This window comes from Leucopleurus acutus, assembly GCF_964270905.1.
Source record: "Leucopleurus acutus genome assembly, chromosome: 1".
NCBI lineage: Eukaryota > Metazoa > Chordata > Mammalia > Artiodactyla > Delphinidae > Leucopleurus > Leucopleurus acutus.
The window spans coordinates 92,015,817-92,041,531 of record NC_139142.1 but is presented as its reverse complement, the minus strand read 5'-3'; the positions used below and the strand labels follow the sequence as shown (position 1 = coordinate 92,041,531).

The following is a 25,715-nucleotide window of genomic DNA, read 5'->3' as shown; positions in this document are numbered from 1 at the left end:
TTCTTATATATAGCTTCATGCTAGGAAAGACATAGAGTGGATTTTCCCTGGTTTATTTTGCTTTGCCTAGGTCTTTGCTGATTTAAATAAGCCAATAATCCTCTGTAAGGAGGGGAGGAGTCACCACATAAGACCAATTGGGCTACTGAGTAGAAATCTTGGACTGCTACCCATTTTGCCCTAATTTTTATGATGATATGATCAAATTAAGACTTAGATTTATACTTACTTACTGGACAGGATCCCTGAATCCTACTATTTAAGGCTTTCATTCACTCAGTGAATATTTACTAAGCCCCTTGTATGTGTCAGACTGTGATGCCTGCTGGAACTTATATCTCAGGTACGGAAAGGGATGTCTAAGAGGTGCATTCTTTGTGGACATGGCAAAATGTGATCTCACAAATTTTATTAGCTGTCCACATTGTGGAGAATTGAAGGTTTTATTTCCAGAAAAGTAGATAGGCTTGTCAGGAGAGTGGCAAGTAGTAATTTGTTATGGTCTGTTGGAGAAGAAAAGGCAGCAAGTCAGTGACAGTGCCCATGTAATGGCATAAACGTTTTGCTGTCATCTGCTAGGTGGAATCATGATATTGTTGACACCAACAGGTAGGGACAAAAGCAAATTGCAAGTATAGCTAACACTTAGAGAGCACTTACTATGTGCCAGGCATTGTGTAAATATTTTGACTGTATTAGCTCAATACTTATAATAAGCGTATGAAGTAGGTTTTTTAATTGTGGTCTATGTCAGTTTTTAAAAAATAATTTTAAAATATTTTTAATTGTGGTAAAAAACATAAACATAAAATTTACTGTCTTAACCATTTTTAAGTGTACAGTTCAGTAGTATTAAGTACATTCACGTTGTTGTACAACAGATCTCCAGAATTTTTTCATCCTGTAAAACTGAATTCTATATTCATTGAAAAACAGCTCCCCATTTCCCTCTCTCTCCAGCCTGTGGAAATCACCATTCTACTTTCAATTTGTTTGAGTTTGGATAATTTAACATGACTTATGCTCTAGATTTACTGATTCTTTCTTCTACTTGGTTGAGTCTGTTGTTGATGCTCTTATTGCTTTCTTCTCTCATTGTATTCTTCAGTTGTAAGATTTCTATTTGTTCGTTTTGATGATTTCTATTTCTTTGTTGAACTTCTCATTTTGTTTATGCATTGTTTTCTTAATTTTAGTTGCCCGTGTATTCTTATAGTTCACTGAAATTCTTCAAGAGGATTATTCTGAATTCCTTGTCAGACGGTGCATAGATCTCCTGCAGCTTGGGGTACTTGATGGGTCAGCTGGCAGCATCTGTGGGCAGTGGGGTTGGCTGTCAGGGTCTCTAGCTGGGTGAAGTCACTGCCTATGCTCTGAGGTCAGGGGGCTGCTGCTGGCTGGGCTCTGTGTTCGCTCACGGTAGATGACATTTCAGGCTGTGCTTCCTGACCAGATGGTGCTCACGGCTGCATTCTTTGTTTATGCAGGTCCATAGGCAGGGCTTTAAGGTTGGATGGGACCTCATGCTGTGCTCTGTGATGAGGTGGGACCAAAGGGTGTGTCCCAAAGTTGGACTGGGTCCCTGTCTGGGCTTCCACATCAGATGGGACCCACAGACTATGCTCCATGATTGGGTGGACTCACTGGCTGAGCTCCCTGATTGGGCTGGGCTACAGGCAGCATTTAGCAATTGGGCAGTTCTGTATGCTGGACTCTGCTTCAGGGTGGGGCTGTAGACTGGGTTTCTCGACTGGGTGGTACCATACGCTGGGCTTTGAGGCTACCCAGGGTCGCTGTTCTGACTCCCTGGTCATATGAGACCAGAGGCTATACTTCAGAGTTGGGTAGGCCTTCTGGCCTGGGGCTCTGTATAAGCAGGGCTGTAGCATGGAGGGCTCCCTGGCTACCTGGGTTCAGTGGCCAGGCTTCCCGGTTGGGTAGGACTGGGGGGCTATACTCAGCAGATTGTGAATTTTCTTCTCTGCCTAGGTGGGGCCACAGAACAGTCTCCACAGCAAATATAGCTTGTTGACTGGTTACCCATATCAGGCAGAGCTGCCTGGACCAAACAAAGTCCCTGGCCAGAAGGGGCTACTGGCTCAGCTCTGCAGATGGGCAGAGCCCCTGGCTGGCATCTCTGCTTCAGTGCTGCTGAGTGCTGATTGCTGTAAGCCCTGTCCCCCACTTATCTGTCTCTATCTGATCCACTTTGGGTTCTCCTTCTCCCAGTGGAGAAACCATAGGCCCAGAGGGGCCCTTTTGGTGCAGTGCTGTACCGGCCTGGGGGAGGGGTGACACAGTCAGGGTATAGCTGCTCCTCCTTCCCTTCTAATGTGATGCTTCTCAGTCTCTGTGATCCAACAGGGCACTTCAGCTTCAGCCCCCAGTTCTGGGATTTTCACAGTGGTGTCTTGTCTGTGGATAGTTGTTAGGTAGTCTTCTTGTGAGGGAGACTGAAGCTGGGAATGACCTATGCTGCCATCTTGATGACATCACTCCTGAAGTCTCTTTTTTTCCAGAGAGCATTTGTGTGTCATCTGCCAGTTCCCTGGGGATACTGCCTACCTGAGATCTTTCTCTCTGTTCCAGGATTTTTTTGAATTTGAACTGTAAACTCTGGTGAATACCATTTGAGAGTCAAGTTTTCAGGAGAAATTTTTTTGTCTCTCCCTTTAGCTAGTTCCAAGGTTGACACAGGCAAGTTTTCTTGCAGTCCCTTTCTGCATAAAGATTTGTTTCTCCTTTACTCTCACACTAAAGATTCAGCCTGTTGCTGCCCTAGCGTTATGAGAATGATAGATTCTCCATTTGGTCTAATCTTGGCATCAATAATGGTGTCTCTTAGAAGAAATAGTGTCTCAGGGTCAATGATATTTGGTATTATTACTGAAACTCATGTGACATGGAACCTTGTTTTCCCCAAGCAACATGCATAAAGTCCTACAGAACTCTACAGTACCACATAGAACCCACTTAGGGCAATTCTGGAATAGATGGCTCTGACAGTTTCAAAACTATTTATCCTAGTTTCAGTGTTTTGAGGCAGTAAAATGTACAAAGGACAAAATGATGCTAAGAATATTATTCCCAGAAGAATAGGCTATTTATGTTCCTCTCTTTCAAAAACTTCCATTTTCTTAATTAAATCTAGTCCAGGGATAAATTAGTCCTGTTTTATATGCTAAAGGAATCGGGGGTGGGGGGGTGGGGGGGAGGTTTTCATTTAAACTTCTGTAAAATCTTTTTCACTATCCTCAAAGTTTTTTCCTTATTATAAAGATAATTTTATGTGAATATATATTGACTTTTATATATCTGAGAACATACTCTTTGCTTTTTTCTTATTAAAAAGTCACATTTTGAGAAATCCCTCTTGTTTTACATTCTTCAAAAGTGTTATTTTTCTTAATGGCATTCTGAAATATGAATTTATTACAGTTTATTCTGATTTTATAAACATTACATAGTTCATCCCTTGCTTATAGCCGTGAGTCACACAACATTGTATTGCTAGTAGGAATGCTTGTTTACTGTCTTGGGAAGAGAAAACAAAATGATGAATAGGCCAAGTTCCTACCCACCTGGAACTCATTTTCTCATTGGGAAATAAAGATATGCACAAATATGTCTGATAGAAGTACTGTATTTGAACTTAATATGAGAGCATGGGAAAAAGAAGGCATGTGTGAGCATCTGGTGTGACTTCAGGGGCTCAATTAATCTCAAGTGAGTATATGAACATTTTCAAAATTAAGCGGAGGTCTGGAGGCCTGCAGGTGTAGCTACCTGCAGGGATGCAGGGGCTAGTTTGTGTAAAGGTGCGAGACTAGAGTAAAAGGAGGGAAAGCCTCCTGTCATACCTGAACACTTTCCAACTGACCTGCAGTTAGCTGAATTTAATCTCTTTTTAATTTCTAAAATTCCATTTAAAACCAACTCATTCAGAAATACCTTTAAAAAACTGCATGGCATTACTTATTGCATACAGCAAGAAGTATCTTCTAGAACAGATGTTATACCACTGTAAAGATGGAAACGCTGGTCTCCCCCCACCCCACCCCCATGTGAGCGGGCTGGTGTGTTAGTAATACTGAGAACTGGCTGTGACAGCAACTCGGATATGGAATTGAGATTGGTCAGGATCATTGTCTCTTTTCCATTCCCTGTTTTTCACTAGAAGCTCCTGATTAACGACAGGTTTAACTGAAAAATCTCTTGGCTTTTCTTCTTAGCCCTGTTTTTCTGAGGACAATATGCTGTAAATATGAGGCAAGTGAAAAGAAAACAACATATTTGGGAGAAATGCTACTCTACAGAGAATGAGAATTTTTGAATAGGGGACATTTTTGCAGTGACACTTTTTCCCCCATTGAAATCATTTAGCTGGCTTGGGCCTCCAAAGCCACATGTTGGGCGACAAGCCTTTCTTAGCTCCTAGAGCCCATTAGAAAGCTGCTTACTTCCAGTCTGTTAATGAAAGTTGGCCGTCTGAGGTCTTCCCACCGCTGCCATCCTTCTCCTACATTGCTTCAGTGGAATTGAAAGCTCCACGGTGAAATGGAGCCAGTAGTAATAAAAGCTCCAGGACCCGGCAGATTCAGTAACAGCAGGCATGTGTTCAGAGGCCCTTGCTTGGCAGACCTGATCTGCAGTCACTTCTCTGTCTAATCCCCATAGGAGTGAGACTCACTCACATCCTCCAGCACAGAGCCTATAGTCTCTGAACGCTCATTCATTTCAAAAGAATAAACTGAGTACCAGTTTGGGGCCAAGGGCTCTGCAGGCCTCCAGTGACACAAGAATGAACCAGAGGGATGCAGTTCCTGCCCTCAGGGAACTTAACAGTCTGGGAACGATTTTATTTTCATAAATGTGAAACTGATGTTGAATAACTCTGTAGTCACCTTTCGCTTATTTTTCCACCAAGACTTTTCTAAAATTAAATTTGTCATGGACGGGCCGTATCTCGGGACCAGCCCTGTCCAATCTCAGCATGATTCATAAGCACCTAAGTATTTCTTCCCTGCATCTCTCAACAGATTGCTTTGAAGTAATCTACTCTGCAGCCCAAAACACCTGACCAAACGTAAATAGATTGTTCTTTCACAGACACATTGTTGACTTTTAAAACACCAATTTAATTACTGAACGAAGTGACACGTGCTATTTCTTTACTCCCTTTGGCCTGTGTCTTGGGGCCTGGTGAAGTTTTTCCAGTCTCTTATTCTCTGATGATAGCTCCGGTAGATTCCAGGCACTGCCCCATCCTGGTAGGTGGGCTGAGGCAGGTGTGCAAGCCCATCCGGCTGTGGCGTGCTAGGCTCCACGGGGCCGGTGGGTGGGGCGATTCACTGCTCGTGAGACGGTGGCACTTAGGACATCTCAGATGGATGATGGTGTGGTGCAGGCTGGGCTGTGCTCGGTTTATGGACTTTCCTCTGCTTGGCTTCAGCGCCTCACCTTTGTTGTGATTGCTTTAGGACACATGGAGAAAGAATCTGCCTGGGAGGGACCAGACTGCTTTTGTTCGCTTTGCTGGGTAGGCTTTCCTGGGAGAAGCAGCTGGGACACAGAACAGAAAGTGTATGTCTTGTGGAAATCTAAAATCTTTGCTCTGGCAGGGAATGTCAGAGATACTGAGTCTAGCCGCTCATTTGATAGAGGAGGAACCTGAGTCCCCCAAGAGCTGAGGATCGGTGGTAGACAAGGCCGACGCTAGAGCTCATCATGCCTTCTGACTTTTTTCCAGTGCCCCTTCTGCTCCGCTTGATAAATGGCCACTGGAATTGTTATAGACTTGAGAGAATGGCGATATCTTAAAAAAAAAAAAAATACTGTATTCTCCTAACCCCAAATCAGGCAAATGTTTGCTTTATTTGGAATCTAAAGGAGAAACGTCCAGAAACAGTCAGTACACTAGGACTTTGGGGGAGAAAATGAACTCTCTTACTGAGAGAGAGCTTATGCTGTAGGGAGTATCTCCCACAGCTTAGATCCTTAGAAAGGTGGCAACTTCCTCCTGGAATCATCTGGAAGCTGGAGGCCACCTTCTGCCAGCAAACACTCCAACCAAACTGCCACTAAAAGACCATTTAAATATAATCTGCCCTGATGAGATTTCCAACCAGATTTCTGGACCAGAGGGGTTTGGATAAAGGTCAGAGAAGTCTTTAAACTGAATCATGGACCTTTTCTAAGGACATGCTTTATCTCAGTCTGTTATCAAAGCCTGCATGATTTTCGTGGAATCCACTGTGGATTTGTGTGCAGTTTATACGTGTAACTTATTTTAAAAGTACCTTATGCCCTCAGGACTTTTAATAAACTATCCCCCACCAGAGATAGAGCCATAAGAACCCCTCAACCACCTGCCTCCCCCACCAAAAAAAAACCCACAACAAAAAAAGAAACCATTGGTTGAAGCCCTATTTAGGAAATTCACATTTGAAACTGCAACTACTGGCACTGTGTACTTCTGATATTATCTGATGACAATTTATCATTGTCAGTGAGATACAGAGCTGTGTACTCTTTTTTTTTTTTTTTTTAATTCTGCTGTGATATGGAAACAATTATCTTGTCAAGGCCAGAAAAACATTAGTTCTGTCAAACAGTATAAGAAAACTCACAATGAAAAGTTTGGAAAGTGACGTGAAAGAGTGTGACTAACCTCAAGGCTTGGATGACTTCATGGATTTGGTTACCTGTGAGCCCACGTCAACCAGGCTGGCGGTTCCCCTCCCCTCCCCTTCCAGATGTGCTCTGTGGAAAACCGGGGGAGGGGCGGGTGCTCAGGTCTGGGCCATTCCTCCTGGATCCTGCTGGTGGGTTTCTGCTAATTACACAAATCAGTAACAGATGTGCTGAGGCTAAGCACCTCATATTTATTCCACAGTGTGTTTTCTTTAAATGACAAATTTTTTAAGGCCATAAAGAAAAATATCATTATATAGTTTTCCTCTGCAACACAGAGCAAAAGGGGGGAATACATGTCTCCAGAGAGGTAGTTCATCCTGTCATTTGAACAAGGAGCTAAGCCAATAGTCTCAGAAGAGAAAGACCTTTGTAACTGTTTAAGATCCTTATTAAGGTTTATTTAAATGTGGTATTCTATAAATCATAGATTTTGTGTTCCCCAAGCTGTTAGATTATAATTTATAGCTGGAGTATTTTTACTCTATGTATAAAATGGTTGATAAGGTTGATAAATTGCTCCCACAGAGAAGGGAGCCAGGAGGAGCTTTCCTTAAATAGGAAAACAGTGAAGTTGGAAAAATGAACATTCCACTGTCCTTTTTCTGATCTGTGAAGAGACAGTTTTAGCCTTCCAAACATACTAGTGGCATGGCACAGGAGCACGGCTTTTCCCTCTTATTAAGAATATTGGAAATGGGTAACAGAAAATTTGGAAGTAGAGGTGGTATGGCTGCCCCTAGGAGGACGGGGGCCTCAGGACAAATATTTTTGTTCAGGACTCCTGTTTATATAAACAATTTGAGTCACCCGAAATCAGAATGTCAGCACTGGTCTGGTCTAGTCTCCGGCCAGAATGCTTCCCACGGGATAGGCTACAGAGGAATCATTCCCCCTCCTTCCTTCACCCCGCCCATATCTTTGGGGCATCTGATGAACCCACATGTGAGGGGAAGGGAGGGAGGGAGAGAGTGTTTGTGGGGGGATAGTGGAAATAGTAGAGGGCTTGAGCATGCGTAGAAGGGGAGAAACAGGGATGGGGGTCCATGTGGGTCATGAGTATGCCCCTCTCTTTTGGTCTTAGTCACCAGAGGGTGTCTGTGAACTTTTCTGAGTGTAGCTAAGGACTTAAAGGGGAAGTGGAGCATTTACTAGGATAACTATTTGAGTAGTTGGAGATCTCTTGCAAGGAGAGGAAGAAGCCTGTTGTAGAAGAAATACTGCTTGTGATTTGATTTTTTATGGAAGACCCTACCTAAGCTGTGCTAAATCAATACACATAACTGGGAAAGGTGTCTTTTAAAAGTGAATGACTCAGTTTAACACATTTGAGGCAAAACTAGAGTAAGAGTGAACAGTGATTGATACAATTAAGTATTCACGAGGAAAATGATAATTATGTCAAGGTATTTGGTTTTCTTTAAATCGTGCTCTAATTTTCTGTTGATTTCATTAATATAGTAGTTTATTATGGATAGAAATATCTATGGTTAGTTGTAGCAATAAAGAATTGTATTTTCATAGAAAAGTATAATTTGTGGGAAAATATACCTTTTTATATACCATTAAACATATCGCTTGAAGCTTGAATCCCTGCAGGCCCCTCCCTCCCTCCTTTCCTTGCATAATAAATGTATTCACTATCTGTTTGTCAGGTGCTGCTGTACTGGCATCTACACATTTCATTGAATACTCACAGCCCCCCTCAAATCCCCATTTTATAGCCAAGGAACCTAAGACTGAGAGAGATTGAGTATTTTGCTCAGGGACACGCAGTTCTATCAGAATTCTGACTCCAGTACCTTTACCCTTAAGATACCAGCTTCCTTCTGTTGAATACTTACCATCTGCCAGGCATTGAGTTAGGTTCCTGAGCTCCCACAGATGAATAAATTGTATGACCTGCTCTCAGTGATGCCAAAAACTTGGCCTCTGTGTACCAGTGCTGAATTGAATCTTGGAGACAGTTTTGGGTGAAGTGGAAAAGAAGAGCTTTATTGCTTTGCCAGGCAAAGGGGGACACAGCAGGCTCCTGCCCTCAAAAACTGTGTGTCCCAACCCAGGAGGATTTGGTGAGGAGTTTTATAGCAATGGTTCAAGGGTAGGGTTGCTGATAAGATTAGGGTGTGTTCAGGGCCTGCACTCCTGTAATCTGGTCTCAGGTGGTCTGATGAGCTTCTCAAGGTTATCAAACTGTCATCCTCTCTGGAATGAAGAATGCTGACATCTTCCATTTGTTGGGGCTTTTAGTTCTGTAAAGAGCTCAAAGAGATTGTTCTGTGTATCCCTGGAGGTGGAACCAGGACCCTGCCCCAAGGCTGCACTATTGTTTCTTCGCTGCTCCTGCCTTTTCTCGGCATCCCCTCCCTTCCCTGATTAGCAACTCTTCGAATCTTCCCTTTGGAACTCAGGGAAGGTCATGGAGGCTGGAGTCTGTTTCCTACAAACAAGAAATGGGGGACAAGGAAAGGCTTCCATGCCCAGGAGCCCCACAGGGTCCTGCTTGGTTTCCCCCTTGGGGAGGGCCTGGGAACCAGCCTATAAATAATCGTGAGTCAACAGCTACGAAGCGGTGAGGTGTGGAGTGTCATGGGACTACAAAGGAGTGGCCTGGAACCCAGCCCTGGAGGATGGAAGTGGGCAGGGCTCAGAAAGTCTTCCTAAAAGATCTGTCTCTGGGCTGACCCTTCAAGGATCAATCAGAGCGAAGCAGGTGAGGAGGGAAAGGATGGCCATGGGGTGGAGGGGGGACAATAGGAGGAAAGTCACAGAAGTGAAGAGTGGTTTGGGCTGCAGCACAAGCGATCTGGCATGGTTAAATCAGTGGGATCTGGGATTAATTTGATGTCGGGTGTTGGAGAGAGGGAGAGAGATCATATTTCTGACTTGGGCCCTGGGATGGAGGTGGTGGTGTCAGAAACTGATATAGGGAGCACAAGAAGGGAGCCTGGTTAAGGAACTGTGAGAATGAGTCCAGGCCTGGGCACACTGAGTTTGAGAAGCCTGTGTCACATCCTCAGCGGAGGGTCTAGTAGCAAGTTAAATGTCTAACATTTATAAAAAGTTGTAAAATAATTCATCAAATATTTATAGAGCACCTACCGTTGGCTAGATGATGCTCTAGGCACAGGAGTTAGTGTTGTGCGTTAAGCCTCTGTTTCATGGAGATTATATTCTAGTGGGATGAAGACAGATAATAAAGAAGTAAATTAGTGAGCTGATTTCAGAATTGTTATTAAGAAAGAACTGGGTAATGTAGAAGTTCTCATTGAGAAGGTAACACTGGAACTGTGACCTGAGTGTTTAGACGGAAACTTTCATTTGAATACCCCGGGGTTAAAGTATTCCAGGCAGAGGGCGTGGCAAGTGCAGTTGTCCCTTGATGTAGGAATGAGCCTGGTAAGTTAGAGAAAGACAATCAGTGAAACTGAAGCTCCGTGAGTGAGGGCGAGAGTACAGTGAAGCAAAGTTGAAGAGGCAGACAAGCATAGCTCAGGAAGAGCTTTACGTCATGGCGCAGAGCCCGGATTTCATTCCAAGTAAAATGGAAGCCATTGGAAGGTTTTTAACTTGGGTAAATGCTAATGTTACCATTTCAAATGACAAAAAACAGCATACAAAACTGTACTTATTGCACACTCTCAACTGTATAAAATGATGTGAGCAAAGAAGCTTTTAAAGAAACTTGCCAAATGATACCACTGATTGAGAGGTGGTTTCATGCCATGGTCAGTGCTGTGAATGCTGAGTACCAGGGCTGGAACTTGGTCCTGACACTTGCTAGACCAGCAGTTCTCAAACTCTGTGATCTCAGGACTCTATCTATCAATATTTATCATATCAGAAATTAAAATGGAGACAAAATTTAAACTTTTATTAATTTATTAAAAAATAATGAACCCATGATATGTTTACCTAAATGACATATTTTAATGAAAAAAAATACTGTACTCTCCAAAAAATAAGCTGTGAGAAGAGTCAATTTTTATACTTAAGTTCTTATTATTTAGCATAATAGGAAGCAGCTGGGTTCTCATATCTGCTTCTGCATTCAGTTCGTTGTGATATCACAAGTCATATATACTTATGCAAGAATGAGAGTGAATAGGGCAAATAATCAGCTTCTTAGCATCATTCTGAAAATAGTTTTGCCATTGTGGATCCCTTAAAAGTTCCATACCCCACCTTAAAAATCTTTGTGTTCAGTGTGACGTTGGGCAGTCTCCTAACATAATGGGTCTCAAACTAGTTTCTCCATCTGTAAACTGGAGGCTGTTGATAGCACCAACCTCACAGGATTGTTGTGATTACTTAATGAGTCAGTATATGTATTTAATGAGTCAATATATGTTAAAATAGTGCCTGGTACATATGGTGTTCAGTACATATCAGCTAGTTTTCTTTTTGTTGTTGTGATTCTGTGTGGCAGCAAAAACTCCCGCAAGAAGTTGCAAAAACTCATTTAAACTTCATTCTCACTGATTTTCCTTCCTGTCCTCTCTTGCTCCAGTTGTGAAATGAGGCTTCACATCTGAATGCCAGCTTACAAATGCTACCGTCAAATAATTGCAGGTTTAATCAGTTACTCGTAGTTTAGCTTGTAGTAATTTTCCAGATTCTTTCTTTCTTCCTTGTACCTAAAATCATCTCTTCTCAGTGAGTAGAAGTTTGATGGTAGATGAGGTGGAGGAAGAAGAAGAGATCTGACAGTACCAGGTTCTGCCTGATGCTATAAGACTCCAATTTAATTGCTTTCCCCCTCTTATATTTTCCATACTGCAATCAGAAAATGAAATGAAAGTCAGAAGACACCATCAGCTACTGCTTGAGGATTTGTGTCAGCTAGTGCTTTTTTTTTTTTTTTTTTTTGGATGGCGGTAAGTGAAATTCTCAGTCTTGGCTTCACAGTGGAATCACCTGGGAAATTTTTTCAATTACCGATGCTTGGATCATCCCACCTCCAAAGATACTGATTTAATTGGCCTGGATGTGGCATGGTCATCAGGATTTTAAAAATCCTCCCAGTGCCCAAAGTCTCACCAGGCTATGACTAAAAAATAAGGTCATGTGTTTCCTTTTTTACTGTAAAATATAACAAATCTACCAAAAAAGTACGTAATACATAAATGTCAGCTTAACAAATTGTAAAATGAACACTCACGTCACCACGATCCAGGGCAAGAACCAGAACGTTGCCAAACCACAGAAGCTCCCTTGCCTTTTCTCAGTCACACCTCATTTTCCAACTCTCTGGAGTTAATCATTGCCCTGATATTTTATAATCACTTTGTTTTATAATTTTATCCTATGAGTATAAATCTCTAAACAACATAGAATAGATTGGCACATTTTTAAACTTTATTGAAATGGAATCATACGTTTTTGTCTGGCTTCTTTTGCTCAACATTGTATATATTTTTTGATTCATTTGTGGTTTTGGATATAGCTGTAGTTCCTTGCTTTTCATTATTCTGTAGAATTCTATGATATCAATATACTACAGTGTCTTTCTACATTCCACTCCTGATGGATGTTTCTGGTTTGGGACTGTTATAACCAGTTCTGGTATGAGCATTTTCATATGTCTCCTCGTACACGAAGGCAGACATTCTGAACATATATCTCTAAGAATAGATTTGTTGGACACCTTTGCTCATCCGAAGGAAGAGAGAGAGGCTGAGCAAACCGGAGTCCAGAAGATAGGAGTTGGTGTCTGGGACTCTGTTAACACTCTGCCCTGGGCTGGGACCCTGGAGGTTTGCACTGCTCTGAGCCATGTGCCCTGAGGATGTTGATGATCTACAGGAGGCAACTGTGAAGCTCAGGATCCTCTCTTTTAATCGTTTCCTGAGACTAGAGGGATAAGGTTCAATGCCTGTCAAGGGTAGAGATCCTGTTGAAATACTTCCCTCTCTGGACTGGGACCCAAGGGCAGCCTCCTGGCAATAGGGTCACAGGCAGGACAGCTGGGTGGTGCAGAAAACATCAGGCCTTCGTCCGAACCTCAGCAGCTGATAGAAGGAGATAAACACACTCTCTGGAGAAAGAAAACATCATCCTGCGCCTTGAAGTGGTTTTGGATTCTTATCCTCGCCTTTATCTTGACAGGTATTCCCCACTAGTTAGTTCATTGAAGCTTTGATGAAGATCCTTCTTTTCCTTAGCTTTTTTTGTTATCTTCAGTGGGGAGTTTGGTATGAATCAATTGTGACTGATGGCACATGCCCCTATCTTATATGCATACCATAAACCCAGGCTTGTTTCAGATACCTCTGCTAAAATATCCTGGGGTTTCCAGGGAGTGCTGACAAGCTTTTCTGGTCTGTTCTCATGGTTGCCTGATACTCCAGGCTATTGACCTGCCCTTCTGTAGGTTCTCTCTTGCCACATTGAGTCTGAGATCCTCTGGGTCACTGCTGCTGTCTGTACTACTTTGCTCCAAGCATAAACATAGGCTGTGGTATGCTAGAGCTGGCCCATATTGGTTCCTAGGAACTGATTGTTAAATTCTTAGGATTTATGTGAGCCAGTGGTTAAACACAGCTGTTATTAAAAATTAAATTATATAAACTTACGAGTTAAATAAATTATATGAAACACGAAGTTCATGAATACTCAAGACTCATCCCTTTTAAATTAGCTTTTACCGTATTTTGCTGATGATGCTCTTGAGGTTATTTCTATCTGTTGGATCTGTGTGGTGGAAATACTATATACAATGGCGTGCTGTGGCACCTCGCTCCTCAACTCAGTGATATGACTGCTTGAACAGTCATGGGGAAATATTTACACCATGGAAATTGGTCAAGGCTACAAATCAGGGCTTTTTCTTTCTTTTGAAGAGCTAGTTGTTAAACACTTAGCACATCTCCGGACATAGGCCCCCCTTTCAAATCCTCACAGCAGAGTCAGACTCAAAGAACAGAGTTTAGCAGGCCTCAAAGAATAACAACAGGGAATTAATTACCGTTCAGAGAACTTAAAAACTGGTTACTAGAATGGTTATTCTGAGTCACAGGCGTAGGCCTCTTGATGGTAGTTACTAATGTTGCCGCTTTGCCTAAATCCTGTCTCAGCTGTTTATTGGTGGTTGAATTCAACTTTCCTGCCTTGTCGTTCAGCCTACCCTCAAAGGGAATGACATTAAGCAGGTCTTTCCTATGTCGATTCCGGGCCTCAACTCTCTGAGATACACAGAGTAAAATTTAATTTCCTTCCTTCCCTCATCTACCCCACTCCTCTTTTCTGTTCTCTCTTTTTTTTTTTTTTTTTTTTTTTTTTGCCCTAAGAATGAACTCTCTTTGAGATGACTGACAGTGGGAATGTCCATGCTCTTTACTTCTTACCATGGGGCTAACCTTGCTCAGAATACAATAATCACCATTTTTTCATAGTGTCTGGTTTATTCAGTATTGAATAAAACCACCTGTGGAGCTTCACATGCCTCACTGACTTTTAGTGAGGCTCATGCAGGGAAGTGCTCTCTATAGGTGTGAGGGGATATTTTTATTGTCTTACTTATTTATACCCACTGTAGCGAGCAGCTAGTTCCAGGTCCACCTTGCTTTAAACCACTCCCAAGAAAAAGCTCTCCATTTGAACAGAGGGTGGGGCTGACAGGTTCATTTCCGTATCTCCCTCCGAAGATGTTAGCAGATCCTTGCTTATCGCTTAGATCAGGTAATTGGACTTATTATAAGCCATTAAAAACCTAAAGAATGAAATAAGCCACCACAGGGGCCAGGGCCTTGTGTGTGTCCAGCATTGTTTTATGTGTTCTGCATGTATGATACCCTTTCATCCACCTCCACTGCAACTCTGCAAGTGAGAGTATGGCTTCATTTTAGAGATGAAGAAATTGAAGTTTAGAAAGATCTAGTACCCCACTAAAGCAGTGGAGCTGATAAGAGACAGAGCCTGGGGAGAACTCATGTCTGTCTGACTCTAACACCAAACTCCCGTCCAACTCAGGAAATTGAGAGAGTCAGTCCAAGAGCCTAAAAGTGAATATTCTCACACCTATGGAAGATGTTTCTCACTGATGTGTTCATTTCTTTTCAGACTGTCTATGACCAGTGGTTCATTACCCTTTTTAACATTGTCTACACATCACTGCCTGTTTTAGCCATGGGGATTTTTGACCAGGTATGTGTTTTTCTCTGCCTTTATAACGTATTTTGCTCTGTGGATGCCTTTTAGTTGCTTTTAGCTTCTAAGTAGAAGACATGAATCATAGAAAGAGTCCTAGGAATGCAGTTGTTTTAATAGGTATTGCATGGCTCAAAAACCCTTCCAGATCTCCCACCTCCACCAAAAGATCCTCTGATCAGAGCTTGATTACTATCCTTTTAAAGATTCACACCCTACATTATTTCTCTAAAGGCTCTGAGACATCCTGCAAGAAACAGTCTCTTTAATTTCATTGTAGCCCAGCATTTCCCAAACTCGTAGAACTGCACGTTTACTTATTTATTTTTCATGTAGAACTGATCAGTATGCCTCAGAACTAGTACCTGTGGTTCACACACCAGGGAATACTGTATTAGCCTCTGAAAGTGCAGAGAACCATGCAGTGATACATAGAAAATCATGGAGCTGGGTTGGAGTGCAGAGAGCTAGCATCTGTTGGTGACACTGTCCAGCACAGCCCAGAACAGGAACTCCAGGCCAGAGAACACCCTGCCAATGGGAGAGGAAGACACGGAGCCCCACAGCCATGGAGAGAGAAAGTGAGCCGTTTTCTTTGGTTTAGCTCCACGTGCTTGAGGGGAGAGAAGGGAGGGTATCATTTATAAAATGGTAGATCCTTGGCACACTCAGACCCTTGGAGGGTACTTCCTGGATGGGGACAAAGTCTGGCTGCCTATGGGGAAGTGAAAGGCTAGCCAGAGGAGCTTGCATGGCAGAGTGTATTGTTTAAAAAATTTTTTTGAAGTATTTTTAAAGAGACCAGATTTTCTCCGGGCTGTTGTTAGATCCATTTGCTAGGCCTCATTTTCTGGCCCAGAGCCATCTATTGCAAAATATAAATCTTCGCATTATGAGCTCACTCTACTCTCCCATTCTGAGGCTTTGTAGTCAGTTGTAAGCCTCACTTCTTGTATGTAAAAAGGGCCGTTTGTGAACAACATATTTGTGAAATTCTACAAAAAGTCATGAACTCTTGAAGACCTTAGATGTAAGGAATTAAGCTCATTCATTTCCAGGTGCCCATGTTTGCAAGTGTCCCTTTCCTTGGTACTTTGTAGCTGCCCAGAATATGGAGTAAAATATTAAATATAAAGCAATTTCTGGGAAAAGATGGTTAGTGTGCAATTTGAAAAAATATATAATAAGGGGAGAATTCAAGATGTTGTTATAGGAAGATCCTGAACTCACCTCTTCCTATGGGCACAGTGGGTCTGCAGCTACAGAAGGAAAAATTTCTCTTAAAAAACCCCAAAGGCTGGCTGAAGAAAACCACATGGAAGCCGGTTGGAGAGGCTGGCACACAATGTCACCATAAACCCCACCCCCGCCCTCAGCATGATAATCCTCAACAGGGAGAAAACTCAAAACCTGAAGCTTCTCCCTTAGGAGTGAAGGGTGTGCACCCCACACTGGGCACCTTAACATTTCAGACCTGCACCTGCACCTGAGAGATGAACCTCCTAAAACCAATGAGGCTCATGTCCCAAGACCCACAAGACTGAAGCAATCTAAGAAATGGCTCTGAATGGGCCCGTGTGCTCAGACCCACTTGCTCCTTGGGCCCAGCTCAGAGGCAGCAGGTCATGCCCAGTGATGGAGGCTCACCAGCTTATATTAAATCATCAGCCTGGGGGAAGGCATCTTATTTAACACACACATCTAGGAGCCCGCTGGAACACACTCCAGGGACAGAGACTGGAGGGCGCCATCCTTATACTCTCCCTTTGCCATACTCCAGAGCACCAGTATCTCCTGAAAGGGAGCTGTTACATGTGTCTGGTGCCCCTATTTTTGTGGCTGCCGTCCAGGGGACACCTCTTGACTGCCTGGCTCTGGAGGCCAGGAGAACTTGCATTCCTGGTCCCATGGGACTATAGTAATCGGCGTTACCCAGAAAGGAGCTCATATTCCTATCTGGTGTCCTGATTTTTACGGCTGCTGCCAGGGAACACTTCTACATCGTCCGGCTCTGGTGGCCAGTGGGGCTTACACTCGTGGATCTCACAGGATTGTAACCAGTGGAGAGAGAGTTCTTAAATATCTACCACCCCTCCCATGGCCGAGCAAGAGGCAACAGACTCAGGAGCTCAGTCTTTCTGTGAAGGAGGCCTATTAGCTAATCATTATAGCTGAGGCCTGAGGGGTAGCCGTCTAATTAAACATGCATCTAGGGGCTGACTGTCATCCTTTCCAGAGACCTCAGAGGGCAGGCAGTATCTTCATGCTCTCCCTATGCCGCATTCTAGAGCTCCAGTGTCTCCTGGAGAGGAGCTTCACATGTGACTGGTGCCCTGGTTCTTGTAGCTGCTGCCCAGGGGACAGCACTTGATCACCTGGCTCTTGTGGCTGGGGGCTTGCGTTCCTGGGTCCCATGAAACAGTAGCAAATGAAGAGTTGGTTCTTGGCAGGCTACTCCCAGGGCACTGCACAGACAGCAGACTGAAACCCACTCCCAGTCTTTCTGGAAAAAGGAACTCTTTGTTTGTCCTGGAGCTTCAGCCTGAGGGGCAGGCTTCAGGTTTGGCACACTCCTAGTGGCTGAGGAAGCTGCTCTCAAGGAATGTAAGCTGTGGATGCCATCTTGGTCTGCTCCCTCTGCCTTGCTCCAGCTTTCTGCCATCCCCCAGAAAAGAGCTTGTGCATTAATCTGGAGCCCTGACTTTTGTGACTGCGGCATAGGGAACCTCCTAGATTGCCTGGTTCTCGTGGCCAGCGAGGCTCGTTCTTGCAGTCCCACAGGTATATATTTGCATGTTTTTAAAAACTGCTGCTTGAGGGTCTAGAGTCCCATCAACCTGAATCTAGGTGCTATAATCTGACCATGTCTTGGCACATTCTCAACTACTGAGAGCTATTAAAAATATAATAGGCTCTTTGAACAAGCAAGACGGTTTGAGAGACAACAAAGAGCTGGGGCAGGGTTGAACAATAAGGTCTATCTCCTACATGAGGCCACTCTTGGAGACAGGGAGAAGTGTTTGTTTTGTCAGCTGTATGAAAACAAACACAGAGAGTCAAACAAAACGAAGAAACAGAGAAAAGCAATGATCTTAGAGAGAAGATCTTAAAGAGAGAGAAGAATGCATGAACACAATAACTTCAACAAAAAGATGAAAAATATAAGAAAATACCAAATAGAAGTCATAGAGCTGAAGAATACAAGAGCTGAACTGATTAATACACTACAGGGATTCAACAACAGACTAGATGAAACGTTAGGAAGGATCAGTCAACTTGAAGACAGGAACTCACCCAATCAGAGCAGCAAAAAGAAAAAAGGATGAAAATAAGTGAAGATTGCTTAAGGAACTTACAGGACAACATCAAGCAGACCAACATTCACATTATATGGGTCTCAGAAGGGGAAGAGAGAGAGAAAGGAGCAGAAATTGTATTTGTAGAAATAATGACTGAAAACTTCCCCAACCTGGGAAGGAAACAGACATCCAGACCCAGGAAGCTCAGAGAGTTCCAAATAAGATGAACCCAAAGAGACCCACAGGAAAACACTTTGTAATCAAGCCGTCAAAAGTTAAAGACAAAGAAATAATATTAAAAGGAGCAAGAGAAAAACAACTTATTATATACAAGGCAACCCCCATAAGACTATCAGCAGAATTTTTTCAGCAGAAACTTTGCAGGCCAAAAGGGAGTGACATGATATATTCAAAGTTGAAAGGTAGAACTTTCACCAAGAATATTCTACCTGGCAAGATTATCATTCAGAATTGAAGGAGAGAGAAAGAGTTTTTCAGACAAGCAAAAGATAGAGGAATTCATCACTACGAAGCCAGCCGTATGAGAAATGTTAAAGGGGCTTCTTTAATCTGAAAAGAAAGGTGCTAATTAGTAACAAGAAAACATGTGAAGGAATAAATCTCAGTCAAAAGGTTTGAACAACACAGTTTTGAACTGTGTGGGTACACAATCCACGGTTGGGTGAATCCACGGATGTGGAACCGTGAATATGGAGGGCCGACAATAAATTATATTCAGATTTTTGACTGTGTGAGCATTGTTGCCCTTAACCCTGTGTTGTTCAAGGGTCAACTGTATATAGTAAAGGTAGTGGTTTAATCACTTATAAAGCTAGTATGAATTTTAAAAGACAAAAGTAGTAAAGATAACTATGATTACAATAATTAGTTAAGTAATACACAAGACAAAAAGATGTAAAATGTGATATCAAAAACATAAAATGTGGGGGGAGAGTAAAAATGTTGAGCTTTAGAATGGAATCAAACTTAAGCAGTTATCAACTTAAATAGACTATTATAGATATGGTATTATTTATAAGCCTTGTATTACCACAAAGCAAAAACCTATAGTAAATACACAAAATATAAAGAAATATAAGCATATCACTAAAGAAAGTCATCAAACCACAAAGGAAGAGAGCAAGAGAAGAAGAAAGGAACAGAAAGGAATTACAAAACTAGCCAGAAAACAATTAACAAAATGGCAATAAGTACCTGCCTATCAATAATTACTTTAAATGTAAATGAACTAAATTCTTTAATCAAAACAAATAGAGTGGTTGAATGGATTAAAAAAAAAAACAAAACAAAACCCAAGACCCATCTATATGCAGCCTCCAAGAGACTCACTTTAGATGCAGACACACAGAAACTGCAAGTGAGGGGCTGGGAAAAGATATTCCATGCAAATGGAAACCAAAAGAAAGCTGGAGTGGCTATACTTATATAAGACTAAATAGACTTTAAAACAAAGGCTAATAAGAGACAAAGATGGGCATTATATAATGATAAAGGAATCAATCCAATAATAGAATATAACATGTGTAAATATTTACACACTTAACATAGGAGCACCTAAATATATAAAATAAATGTTAACAGACATAAAGTGAGAAATAGACAGCAGTACAATAATAGAAGGGACTTTAATACCTCACTTAGATCAATGGATAGATCATTCAGGCAGAAAATCAATATAGAAACTTTGGCCTTAAATGCCATGTTATACCAGATACACCCAATGTATATATATAGAATATTCCCTCCAAAAGCAACAAAATGCAAATTCTTCTTAAGTGCACATGGAACATTTTAAAGGACAGATCATATGTTAAGCCACAAAAAAGTTTTAATAAATTTAAGAGATTGAAATCATATCAAGCATCTTTCTAACCACAGTGGTATAAAACTAGAACTTAATTACATGAAGAAAACTGGAAAATTCACATATATGTAGGGATTAAGTGACATGCTACTGAACACCAATGGGTCAAAGAAGAAATCAAAAAGGAAATTTAAAAAAACCTTGAGACAAATTAAAATGGAAATATAACATACCAAAATTTGTGGGATACAGTAAAAGCAGTTTTAAGAGGGAAGTTCATAGTAATAAATGCCTACCTCAAGAAACAAGAAACATCTCAGATAAACAACCTACCTTTATACCTCAAGAAACTAGAAAAAGAAGAACAAACAAAGCCCAAAGTTAGTAGAAGGAAGGAAATAACAAAGATTAGAGCAGAAATAAATAGAGACTAAGAAAACAATAGAGAAGATCAATGAAACTAAGAGCTGGTTCCTTGAAAAGATAAACAAAATTGACAAACCTATAAGTAGACTCACCAAGAAAAGAAGAGAGAGGACTCAAATAAATAAAATCAGAAATAAAAGAGGAGATATGACAACTGACCACAGAAATACAAGGATCCTAAGAGACTAATATGAACAGTTACACACCAACAAATTGGACAACTTAAAGAAATGGATAAATTCCTAGAAACATACATCCTACCAAGACCGAACTATGATTAAGTATAAAATCTGAACAGAATGGAAAACAGTATGGAGGTTCCTCAAAAAATTAAAAATAGAACTACCAAGTGATCCAGCAATTCCACTTCTGGGTACTTATCCGAAGAAAGCAAAAACACTAATTTGAAAAGATATATGCTCTCCTATGTTCATTGAAGCATTATTTATAATAAATAAGATATGGAAACAACCTAAGGGCTAAGAGATATAGAGAAAAAATATACAGTTGATCCTTGAAACAAGAGAAGGGTTAGGGGTCCCCCTCACCTTGGCCCCCATCCCCATGCAGTCAAAAATCCTCCTATAGTTATACACTTGGCCCTCCACATTCATGGTTCTGCATCTGCAGTTTTCAACCAACAGTGGATCACGTAGTACATATTTATTGAAAAATTCTGTGTGGAAGTGAACCTGCTCACTTCAAACCCATGTTGTTCAAGGGTCAACTGTGTGTATAATAAGGCCCCTTATTGCCATCAAGTTGAGTGTATACCCCTATCCTGTCCTGCTTTGTCAAACTCTGGCGTTTAAACTGATCTCCAGATCATGGGATGCTATGCTGGAAGGCCTCAGTGACCGTCTGTGGGTCTGCTCATTTTATAAGGAGGAAACCAAAACTCAGAAGTTCAGGTTACTTTCCTAAAGTCACATGGCCAAAATGTGACAGAACTCAACCCAGCAATAGGCCACTTGACTCTGAGATTGCAACACTATTACTGTTGTTACTCTTACTATCATCATTCTTTTTTTATTATTTATAGAAGCATCTGTTTTTTAATTACAAGAACTGTGGTAAGAGCTCTGCTGAATACGTACCCATTTCATCATGACAGTGATCCTGTGAGGGAGATGCTGTCGTTTATACTCCTTGGAGATGAGGAAACTGAGGCTCACACAGCTTAAGTGACAGGTCCCTGCTAAGCAGCAGAGCTGGGGTTTGAACTCCGGATTGTCTGGCTTCAAAGCCTGTGTATATAACCTTATCAGTCACTGGACTGGGGAAAGAAGCACCCACTAGCATCTCAAAACTGGACTTCCCAAAGAGACTACATCAGTGTTCTTCATGGGACTCCATTTGGCAAGGCCTGGGTCATCCCACAAGCAGGAAGGGGAACTTGGTCTGCTCCCAGAGTTCATGCCTATGTTGCTCCCTCTTTGCCTGCTTCACCTTACCCATGACCCTGTGACGTTGCCAGTGGTCAATCCTTGCCATACTTTTTGGCTGGGGTGTTCGGCTGTGGTGCTCACAGTGTGGTCATCAGCATTGCTTTGGAGCTTGTTGGAAATGCAGTCTCAGGCCCCACCCCAAACCTACTGAATTATAATCTGTACCCCAGGTTATTAGTGTGTACATGAAGTTTGAGAAGCACAGCTTTAGTTTCTCCCAGGACTCTGTTGGGCCCAGACATGACGCCTTCTCATTCTGTCTAAATTCTTTGTCCTGAACACCTGGTAACTGCCCGTGGAATCCTCCCTGGGTAGAACACTCACCTCTTCAGGCTCAGCTCCCTTCCACCTGGAGTCCCACATTCAGTTCCCCCTTTCCCAGTTCCCTTTCTCCTGCTCACGCTTCCCCCAAAGTTGGGAACTCTGGTTGGCCAATTCTGACTCTGCAGCTCTCTGCTGACATCCCCTGGTCACTACCACTCACTGCGTTGGCAATTAACCCCTGGGGGCCACTGGCTGCACAGGATGTACTAGAATTCTGGGAGCATGCATGCAGTTGCAGGAGAGTACAGGAAAGAAACTTCAATTTGAAGCCAAATATCTGCGTGCAATCAAGTTCTGGTTCTGCCATAAGAGCTGTGTGGCCTCTTATGAATCTCTCTTGGAGATTCAAGTTCCCTATATAAAATAGGGATCATTTTATTATCCTTTGGGTTACTGTGGGAATGAAAACAAAATAGTGAGTAGTGTGTATTAGGGCATGCTTAGATATGCATGTGCTATTTCTGGAGATAGGAAATTCAGGGTATCTCTAAATTCTCAAACCTCTTCCACTGAAGTAACTCTCTGTTGACAGGATGTTAATGACCAGAATAGCATGGATTGTCCCCAGCTCTACAAACCTGGACAGCTGAATCTACTTTTTAACAAGCATAAATTTTTCATCTGCGTGGCACATGGAATCTACACCTCATTAGTCCTTTTCTTCATCCCATATGGGGCCTTTTACAACGTGGCTGGAGAAGATGGACAGCACATTGCAGACTACCAGTCTTTTGCAGTGACCATGGCCACGTCTTTGGTCATTGTGGTCAGTGTGCAGGTAACCTACTGGTGAAAATATCTTAACTTGATGTCTTTACACCTTTTAAAATTCTGTTTCATTTGTTGACAGTAATTTTAAAGGAATACTGGGGTTTTCTTTTTAACTACACATTTTGAGATTAAAACAGGAAGCTTTAACATAAATTTCCAGATGTAGGAGATTAGCATTGGATGTCTATAACCTCCACGTTAGTGGAAACCTCACAATGAATCAATCACTTCTTGGGACTGCGTGTTGTATGTGAAGAGAAATGATTATACTACTACTTCCTCCTTGTGCTGTCTTCTTGGAAGAAAATTTTTCCAATGATAACAAACTTTCCCATGACTTCTATAAGACTTAGTAACTTGCAGGTTTCAAAGTGAGATATAACGTTTACTTGGCAGTACATTTCTGTGGAATTATCAAGAGGTTCAATGCTACGTATATGGCACATCTGCATCTCAAATTCATAGAAGTTTTCCTGGTAGGAATGATTTTTTTAAAATTCATTTTATTGAAGCATAGTTGATTTACAATGTTGTGTTTCTGGTATACAGCAAAGTGATTCTGTTATACATAAATATATTCTTTTTTTTAAACATCTTTATTGGAGTATAATTGCCTTACAATGGTGTGTTAGTTTCTGCTTTATAACAAAGTGAATCAGTTATACACATACATATCATATTCTTTTCCATTATGGTTTATCACAGGATATTGAATGTAGTTTCCTGTGCTATATAGTAGGACCTTGTTCTTTATTCATTCTGTATATAATACAGTAAGTCCCCTACATACAAACGAGTTCTGTTCCGAGAGTGCGTTCGGTTCGTAAGTCCAGTTTGTTCCTAAGTCCAACAAAGTTAGCCTAGATACCCAACTAACACAATCGGCTATATAGTACTGTACTGTATTAGGTTTATAATACTTTTCACACAAATAATGCATAAAAAACAAACACAAAAATAAGGAAAACATTTTTAATCTTATAATACGGTACCTTGAAAAGTACAGTAGTACAGTACAACAGCTGGCATACAGGGGCTGGCATCGAGTGAACAGGCAAGGAGAGTTACTGACTCGAGGAGGGAGAGAAGGTGGGAGATGGTAGAGCTGAAGGATCGTCAGCAATAGGAGATGGAGGACAAGCTGCTATTTCACTCATGCCTGACGTTGATGGCATAGGTTCTGGTTGCTTGCTGGATTCAATCTATCTACCCTCTTGAAAAAACGATCCAGTGATGTCTGGGTAGTAGCTCTTTTTTTCTAGTCATAGATGACATGGTAGCACTGGATTGCATTCTGAATGACCGCTGCAACCTTCACGTACCATTCTACATTCAGGTCCTGTGCCTCAAAAACCAACAGTGCCTCCTCAAATAAAAAACAACCCCTTGCCATTTCCTGCATCGTGAATCTCTTCGGTTCTTCAGTTACTTCTTCTCCCTCTTGTCTCTCTTCATCCTTTCTCTGGGCCTCCAATTCCATCAGGTCTTCATTAGTCAGCTCCTCGTGTTGCACAGCAAGGAGTTCAATGAAGTCGTCCTGTTGCAGATCTAGCTTGAAATAAAGATACTGTACTACTGTACTCTATACAGTACTATACAGTAAAGTACACAAAAGCACAACCACTTGTAGAGGATGCACACACGTGACAATGTACGCCAGACACATGAACTAACTTATGTGATTGGACTTGTGAACGCACGTTTGCATCTTTGAAAGTTCGCAACTTGAAGGTTCGTATGTAGGGGACTTACTGTCATTTGCATCTGCTAATCCCAAACTCCTAATCCATCCCTCTCCCAACCCCCCTTCTCCTTGGCAACCACAGGTCTGATCTCTGTGTCTGTGAGTCTGTTTTGTAAATAAGTTTATTTGTGTCATATTTTAGATTTGACATATAGTGATAGCATATGGTATTGGTCTTTCTCTTTCTGACTTACTTCACTTAGTATGATCATCTCTAGGTCCATCCATGTTGCTAGAAATGGCATTATTTCATTCTTTTTAATGACTGAGTAGTATTTCACTGTGGGGGTGTATACACACACACACACACACACACACACACACATTCTTCTTTATTCATTCATCTGTCAGTGGATACTTGGTGTTGATGGACACTTGCTTCCATGACCTGGCTATTGTAAACAGTGCTGCTATGAACACTGGGGTACATGTATGTTTTGAAATTACAGTTTTGTCCAGATACATGCCCAGGAGTGGGATTGCTGGATTATAATGACAACTCTAGTTTTAATTTTTTGAGGAACCTCCATAATGTTTTTCATAGTGGCTGCACCAATTTACATTCCCATCTGGTAAGAATGATTCCTGATGATCCATTGATCTTCATCAGGCATCTTGAGTTTGTTTCTATTTCCTCTTTTATGCAAATGGTGGACAATACCATTAGGTATTGAGTTAGAATTTACAAAAGCTTTCCAATCCATTAAAGTCTGTACCTCTGGGTGGATACATTAAGCCATGTGACCTCTGTTTTTTGTCTTTTTTTGTGTGTGGTTTTTTTTGGGGGGTGTTTTTTTGAAGGGGAAAGTATAAATCAAGGGCTTAATTTTTATAGAGTTTGAATTGCCTGTGGTGAGTCCTTTTTCTATCCTATAAACAATGTCTTTTACAAATCTTAGCCTCTTATATCCAATGAAAGATCTTGTTAAACCCCAGACTTTCTCTTCATGACTCAGTAAATATTTAATAGATTGAATGAATCAGATGTAAATATACTGCTCTTAAATGGCATCTCTGCCATGCCTTGGTCCATCTAA

At 41.7% G+C, this 25,715-nt stretch overlaps 1 protein-coding gene across 1 annotated transcript in view; it reads left to right on the top strand.

Moving 5' to 3' along the window:
* ATP8B4 (ATPase phospholipid transporting 8B4 (putative)) overlaps window positions 1-25,715 on the top strand; it is a 248,531-nt gene that overhangs the window by 211,223 nt on the left and 11,593 nt on the right. The window contains exons 24-25 of the mRNA XM_082858644.1: window positions 14,755-14,838; window positions 22,696-22,941. Coding sequence (XP_082714770.1) covers window positions 14,755-14,838; window positions 22,696-22,941 — 330 coding nt within the window. The remainder of the gene's footprint in view (window positions 1-14,754; window positions 14,839-22,695; window positions 22,942-25,715) is intronic.